This window comes from Pan troglodytes, chromosome 5 (genome assembly GCF_028858775.2).
Source record: "Pan troglodytes isolate AG18354 chromosome 5, NHGRI_mPanTro3-v2.0_pri, whole genome shotgun sequence".
NCBI lineage: Eukaryota > Metazoa > Chordata > Mammalia > Primates > Hominidae > Pan > Pan troglodytes.
In genome coordinates this window covers 32863451-32871209 of record NC_072403.2, presented here as the reverse complement: position 1 = coordinate 32871209, position 7759 = coordinate 32863451, and the positions used below count along the sequence as shown (strand labels likewise).

At 46.7% G+C, this 7759-nt stretch overlaps 1 protein-coding gene across 1 annotated transcript; it reads right to left on the bottom strand.

Annotated features, from left to right (window-relative positions):
* Positions 1-2155: 2155 nt before the first annotated feature.
* On the bottom strand, positions 2156-5632 carry LOC129144391 (putative POM121-like protein 1-like). The gene has a single exon (XM_054686644.2). The coding sequence runs from the start codon at positions 5057-5059 to the stop codon at positions 3668-3670; it is 1392 nt and encodes a 463-aa protein (XP_054542619.1). The 5' UTR covers positions 5060-5632; the 3' UTR covers positions 2156-3667.
* Between the last annotated feature and the right edge of the window lie 2127 nt (positions 5633-7759).

Sequence of the window (7759 nt, the reverse complement as noted above, 5' to 3'; positions counted from 1 at the left end):
TTTTATATTTGTGACTGCAAGTCACTTTTAGGGGCTGTACTTCCTTAGTACTGGTAGCATTATTATCCAATGGACTTTTATAGCTTTCATTAGGTTTTCTTTTGTTTTTGTTCTTTAAAGAACATTTTACTCAACTTAGTATTTCATTTTTCATCTATATTATGAGGCAGTAAGAGTCTTCTGTTTTTCCAAAGTTGAGACTGCTTTATATTTATTTCATATTGTCTACGGCTGTGGTGTTCAATACATTAGCCACTAGCCACATGTGGTTATTTAAATAAGATAAAATAAAAATTGGCCGGGCGTGGTGGCTCACGCTTGTAATCCCAGCACTTTGGGAGGCCGAGGCGGGCAGATCATGAGGTCAGGAGATCGAGACCATCCTTACTAAGACGGTGAAACCCCATCTCTATTAAAAATACAAAAAATTAGCCGGGCGTGGTGGCGGGCGCCTGCAGTCCCAGCTACTCAGGAGGCTGAGGCAGGAGAATGGCGTGAACCTGGGAGGCAGAGTTTGCAGTGAGCCAAGATGGCGCCACTGCACTCCAGCCTGGGGGACAGAGCGAGACTCCATCTCAAAAAAAAAAAAAAAAAAAAAAAAGAAAATTATTAAGTTCTTTAGTTGCACTAGCCATATTTCAAATACTTGATGGATACATGTGGCTAGTGGCTAACATAATGGATAGCACAGATATAAAACATTTCCTCGTCATATAAAGTTCTATTGGATAGTGCTGGTCTGTAGCTTATAGGATGGTATCTTAGTCTGCTTCAGCTGCTAAAACAGAATACCATAAATTAGGTAGCTTAAACAGTAGATATTTTGACCAGGCGTGGTGGCTTATGCCTGTATTCCTAACACTTTGGGAGGCCGAGGCAGGTGGATAACTTGAGCTCAAGAGTTTCAGACTAGCCTGGGCAGCATGACAAAACCTTGTCTCTACAGAAATTAGCTGGGCATGGTGGTGCACGCCTGTAGTCTGAGCTACTTGGGAGGCTGAGGTGGGAGAATTGCTTGAACCTGGGAGGTGGAGGTTGCAGTGAGCCATGATCGCACCACTGTACTCCAGCCTGGATGACAGAATGAGACTCTGTCTCAAAAAAAAAAAAAAAAAAAAAAAAAAACGAGATATATCTCACAGTTCTGGAGGCTGGAAGTGCAAGATCAAAGTGTTGGCAAATTACGTTTCTTAAAGAGGGCCTGCTTCCTAGATTGGAAATGGCCATCTTCTCTCAGTATCCTCACATGGTAGGGAGAAAAGCAGCTCTAGTGTCTCTTCTTATAAAGGAAGTAATGCCACCATAGGGGCTCTATTCTAATGACCTCATCTAAACCTAATTCTCTCCTAAAGGGCACGCCTCCCAATATCCTCACCTTGGGGGTTAGGGCTTTATCATATGATTTTTTTTTTTTTTTTTTTTTTTTTTTTTTTTTTTTTGAGACAGAGTCTCGCTCTGTCTGTCACCCAGGCTGGAGTGCAGTGGCACAATCTCGGCTCTCTACAAGCTCCGCCTCCTGGGTTCACGCCATTCTCCTGCGTCAGCCTCCTGAGTAGCTGGGACTAAAGCGCCCGCCACTGCGCCCGGCTAATTTTTTGTATTTTTAGTAGAGATGGGGTTTTACCATGTTAGCCAGGATGATCTCGATCTCCTGACCTCGTGATCCACCCGCCTCGGCCTCCCAAAGTGCTGGGATTACAGGCATGAGCCACCGCGCCCGGCCTATCATATGAATTTTGAGGGAACACAAACATGCAGTCTGTAGCAGATGGTAATAGGCTGATATATTACACTTGTTGATGTAAATCTGATAGGTTTCTTTCTCTCCAAGGACAGCTTTTAAAATATTTAACAATACCAATAATTTTTCAGGTTCTGTGAGAATTTTATAATTTATAATTTGCAAACTTAAAATAATCTATAATCTATTTTGTCCTAACAATTACAAATATATTTTTTATTTCAGATTATATATATTCCTACCAGATGGAGATAATTACAGCTTTAAAAATTTTTATTTTTTCATTTTATTTCACATATTGACATTAAATTTTTATTGGCACATAATAATTGTACATATATACGGGGTACAATGTGATGTTTTAATACACGTACTCAATGTGTAATGATCAAATCAGGGTAATTTGCATAATGATTTTTCTGTAGGGAGAAAATTCAAAATCTACTCTTCTGGCTATTTTCAAATATATGATACGTTATTGTTAACTATACTCATCCTACTATGCAATAGGACACCAGAACTTATTCCTGGGTTCTACATCTGTTTATTAAGCCAACCAAGGATTGGAAATATTGGAAAAAGAAATTGCGTCTGTACTGAACATGTACAGACTTTTTTCTTCTCCTTATTCCTTACACAATATAGTACAATAACTATTTGCATGACATTTACATCGGTTATTATGAGTGATCTAGAGTTGATATGAAGTATATGGGAGGATGTGCAAAGGTGATGTGCAAATACTATGTCATTTTATATCAGGGACTTGAGTATCCTTTGTTATCCTCAGGAGATCCTGAAACTAGTCCCCCATGGATACTGAGGGCTGACTGTATAGTCCTATCCTCACGGAACTTTCATTCTAATGAGGGAAGACTGACTATAAACAAAATATATGTAATAGGTGGTGGTAAGTACCGTGGAGAAGTAACAAATGGGGCAAAGTGAGTTATACAGCTCCATTCTTAGAAACCTTGGAGTGCTTTTCTTAGTTTATACTCGTGGTGGTTTCCTTTTGTCTACTTTATGACATGGGATTCTGACACGTGCCCATAGCTAGGGTGGCAGTAGGATCTACCCGATAGTAGGGTGGCAGTAGGATCTACCCGAAAAGCATCCTGCTGATACAGGACCAAAGCATCCTGTTGTTCTCGAGCCTATAAAAAGAGCTAATGGTCTTGCTTCTCTTAACTGTGGCCTCCTACACTGTGTTTTGGATGATTGGTGATGTCTTGGATATTCTGTTTCTTTGGAACTTTGAATATACAACACTTTACTAGGGAATTAGCAATGGAAGCAGAGCAAAGATGTACAGAGGAAACAATGCATAACTCTGATGGAATTGAAGTCATGAGGCAGCAGAAAGCTTAAATTGCAGCTTTAAAAATTTTTATTTTTTAGAGGGAATTTAATTGGGAGTAACAGCAGTAATAGTTAATGGAGCCAGAATGCTTGAGTCATATAATTGCAAAGCAGAGTTGGGAGCAACAGATGCTAAAGAGTAGTTGCTGTAGTTCCTCTTTGGGTCGTAGGAGCAGTTGTCATATTACCATATAGCTACTGAATGAAGAAGAGTTCTTAGTGAGGCCTGGGTGAACAGCTCTTCTTAGTATTCTGTGTGACCCCATTTGACCTTTTAACAAATCTCTAAGTAAATAAATAGCCCCTAAGGTAAACTAAGTTTTTCTCTACTATTTTTTTGCTTGAGAGAGCTATAACTGTAATAGACTTATATTTCTGAACATTTTAGTGCTTGCCAATATTTGGTAATATTTATGTTTCCTATATTTGTAATGAACATTCTTCTTCCAGTACATTTTTTGTTAAATTATTGTTTCATGCATAAAAGTTCACCTTTTATTGTATAAAATTGACTCAGATTAATTTATACACATTGACAATGGGTAAATAGAATTTTTCAGATTATTAGAAGCTGAAGGATGCCCATGTAAGCAAAAAAAAAAAAAAAAAAAAAACCAACAAAAATAAACCCAAACCCCTCAAACAATTTCGAACACAAAACATTCTTCTCATGCCGGCATCCCTGCTTGCAGCTGGGAAGGGGGCAGGAATCAGCGAGGTGACCTGGGCTGAGTCCCGGGAGTGGGAAGAGGTGGCAGGAAGGGGATCTGAGGAGGAGAACAGGGGTCCTGGTGGTCTGTGCTTCTTCCCAGACACGGGAGCTGTAGAGGGGACCTCTGCAGCAGATGCAAGGGGGGCCACTAGGCCCAGGCAGTCTTGGGACTTGGGTCTGTCCTGCTGTGCATCCATAGTGGGTGCTTTAGAAACGGGAGGCCCACCAGAAGCCCCTGTTGCAAGTGAGGACAGAGTGTGGGAAGGCCGTGAGGGTCTGCAGTCTGAGATGGCCTTGTCCTCAACCTGCAGCGTGCTGTTGATCCGCTGGAATGCCGCCTCTTTTTCCAGGTGCAGGTGTTCAGCCGTGACCCGGTACCCCAGCTCTAAGGGAGGTGGCAGCATTAAAGGCTCCCCTTGCCTGCGTGGCAGCAGGGCAATCTTGCGTCTACGGGGCCTAGAGGCCTGGGATCTGGGGGAGCCACCCCTTGGGGCGAGTGTCTGCCCTGGTGCTGTATCTGCCGCCTTTTCACACCGTGTGTGACCTGAAGAGACAGCCTGAGGCCTGTCCTCACTCACTGTCTTTGAGTAACTGAGGGTCAGCTGGCAGCGGGATGAGGCTGGCCCCCTCCTCTGCTTTAGCCCCGGCAAGCCTCCCGTGGAGCTGTAGGAGCTGGAGATGGCATTTCGTTTGGTGCTCGAGCTCGTCCAGGAGGTCTGGGATGTCTGGTTATATCTGATTTCTGAGCTCTGGGCATGGAGGTCTGTCTGCAGAGGCCTGGGCCTGGGCACAAAGGGAGAGAGGCCTCCATTGTCCCGCAGGGGCCGAACTGTAGACCGTGCATCCCCGGTGACCTCGGGGACCGTTCTCTGATCATCAGGATTTTCTTGGACTCTGGGGTCCTTGTCCTGCTCAGGCATCCCTGCCCCGCTCTTTTGCTCTGCTGGCCCCCTCCTCCACTTTAGCCCCAGCAAGCCTCCCGCGGAGCTGTAGGAGCTGGAGATGGCATTTTGGTTGGTGCACGAGCTCGTCCAGGTGGTCTGGGATGTCTGGTTGTATCTGATTTCTGACCTCTGGGCGTGGAGGTATGTCTGCAGAGGCCCGGGACTGGGCACAAAGGGAAAGAGGACTCCAGTGTCCCGCAGGGGCCAAAATGCAGACCGTGCATCCCCGGTGACCTCGGGGACTCTTCTCGGACCATCAGGATTCTCTTGGACTCTAGGGTCCTTGTCCTGCTCAGGCATCCCTGCCCCGCTCTCCTTGAGGGCCCTCAACACTATCTTCCCTGGAAACAAGTCTGGGGACAGCCGGGTGTTGTGGACCCCAAAGGGGTGACTACCTGCTCCTGGGCCCCACAGAGTCCTTGTGCTCAGTGTAGTGGCTGAGCTGGGGGATGCCCTGGAACTCGGAGCACACAGCACTGGCTTACTGTGGTACCTTTGCAGTGAAATTGAAGGCAGAATCACCAGGATGGAACACAGGTCTTGCAGGATGACGGAAAACCTTCTTAGAGTTGTCTTGACACCACTGATGTCGAGTGTCCGGGTGCTTGTAGGATGGCCTGACACTCAGTCCAGGGGCAGGAGCAATGGGGAGATCCCACAAGCAAAGTGAACTGGGGGATGGGCTGAAGGGGCTCCAGGCAACTGAGCCCTACTCGCAGGTCCTCGGCCTTGGCCCAAACAGGAATGAGGGGCACAGAGTGCCCGGGTAACCGCTCCTGGGAGCAGTGGGGAACCGTCGGATGCTTGAACTCTCGAGAGCTGGGCTCTGAGCGTCCTCGTCCAGCTGCCAACTCGGCCAAAGGCTAAGCCAGCAGATTCTTCTGTTGCCGGGCAACGCGCCTTCTAAACCTGAGGGAGTGGGCACGTGAGCACATAATGGCACCAGTGACAGAGCGACCATAATGGATTAATAAGCGCAGCCAGGTACCCGCGCAAGGCACTTGCTGGCAATGGCAGGAGGCGGACGTGGGGGGTCATGCAATAGGTACTGGAGGGAGAGACGCGGGCACAAAGGTCACGGGAGGAACAGGTGCCCACGATGGCTGCAGATCTGCCCGTGGATCACTGAAGATTCCTGCTCTCCTGCTGAGGTGGAGACTGCAGTGAGCTGAGATCGCACCATTGCACTCCAGCCTGGGCAACGAGTGCAAAACTGAGTCTCCAGATAAAAAAAAGAAAAAGAAAAAAAAAGAGGCCGGGTGTGGTGGCTTATGCCTATAATCCTAGCACTTTGGGAGGTCGGGGTGGACGGATCACGAGATCAGGAGTTGGAGTCCAGCCTGGCCAACATAGTGAAACCCCGTCTCTAGTAAAAATACAAAATTTAGTCAGACATGGTGGGCAGGAGAGAGCACGTGCAGGGGAGCTCCCATTTATAAAACCATCAGATCTCATGAGACTTATTCACTACCATGAGAACAGCATGGGGGAAACTGCCTCCATGATTCAATTATCTCCACCTGGCCCCACCCTTGACACATGGGAATTGTTACAATTCAAGATGAGATTTGGGTGGGGACAGAGCCAAACCATATAATTCTTCCCTGGCCCCTCCCAAATCTCATGTCCTCACATTTCAAAAGCAATCATGCCTCCCCCAAAGTCCCCCAAACTCTTATTTCAGCATTAACTCAAAATTCCATAGTCCAAAGTCTCATCTGAGACAAGGCAAGTCCCTTCCACCTATGAGCCTGTAAAATCAAAAGCAAGTGAGTTATTTTCTAGATACACAGGGATACAGGCATTGGGTAAATACACTCGTTTCAAATGGGAGAAATTGGCCAAAGCGAAAGAGCTACAGGCCCCATGCAAGTCCAAAACCCAGCAGGCAAATCTTAAAGCTCCAAAATGACCTCCTTTGACTCCATGTGTCACATCTAGGTGATGCAAGAAGTGGGTTCCCAGGGTCTTGGGCAGCCCCGCCCCTGTGGCTTTGCAGGGTACAGCCCCCCCTTCTGGCTGCATTGAGTGTCTGCAGCTTTTCCAGGCACACAGTGCAAGCTGTCAGTGGATCTACCATTCTGGGGTCTGGAGGATGGTGGCCCTTTTCTCACAGCTCTGCTTGGCAGTACCCCAGTGGGGACTCTGTGTGGGGGCTCCAACCCCATATTTCCCTTTGACACTGCCCTACCAGAGGTTATCCATGAGGGCCCCCCCCCTTCCCCCCCGCAGCAAACTTTTGCCTGGATTTCCAGGCATTTTCATACATCTTCTGAAATCTAGGCGGAGGTTCATGAACGTTAATTCTTGACTTCGGTGCATCTGCAGGCTTAACACCGCCTAGAACCTGAAAGGCTTGGAACTTGCACCCTCTGAAGCCATGGCCTGAGGTGTACCTTGGCCCCTTTTACCTATGGCAGGAGCAGCTGGGATGCAGGGCACCAAGTTCCTAGGCTGCACACAGCAGGGGGTTCTGGACCCACAAAACCATTTTTCCTTCTAAGCCTCCTGGCCTGTGATGGGAGGGTCTGCTGTGAGGGTCTCTAACATGCCCTGGAGACGTTTGCCCCATTGTCTTGGTGATTAACATTTGGCTCCTCATTACTTATGCAAATTTCTACAACCCAGTCTCCTCAGAAAATAGACTTTTGTTTTCTGTTGCATCATCAGGCTACAAATTTTCTGAACTTTTATGCTCTGCTTCTTCTCGAATGCTTTGCTGCTTAGAAATTTCTTCTGTCAGATACCTTAAATCATCTCTCTCAAGTTCAAAGTTCCACAGATCTCTAGGGAACTCTAGAAAAAAATTCTTATTTTCACTCTTTCCCGCCTATCTTATGCCTGTTTCTAATACAGGTGCACAATGGCTGCAGTGTCTTTGCATAGTAAGAGTGACTTTACTCCATTTCCCCACAAATTCCTCATCTCCCTCTGAGACCACCTCCGCCTGGACCTTATTGTCCATATCACTATTAACATTTTGGTCAAAGCCGTTCAACA

What these genes read in the sequence shown, in the direction of transcription:
- LOC129144391 (XM_054686644.2), bottom strand. Translation starts at nt 5,059, where the DNA reads ATGCCTGAGCAGGACAAGGACCCTAGAGTCCAAGAGAATCCTGATGGT.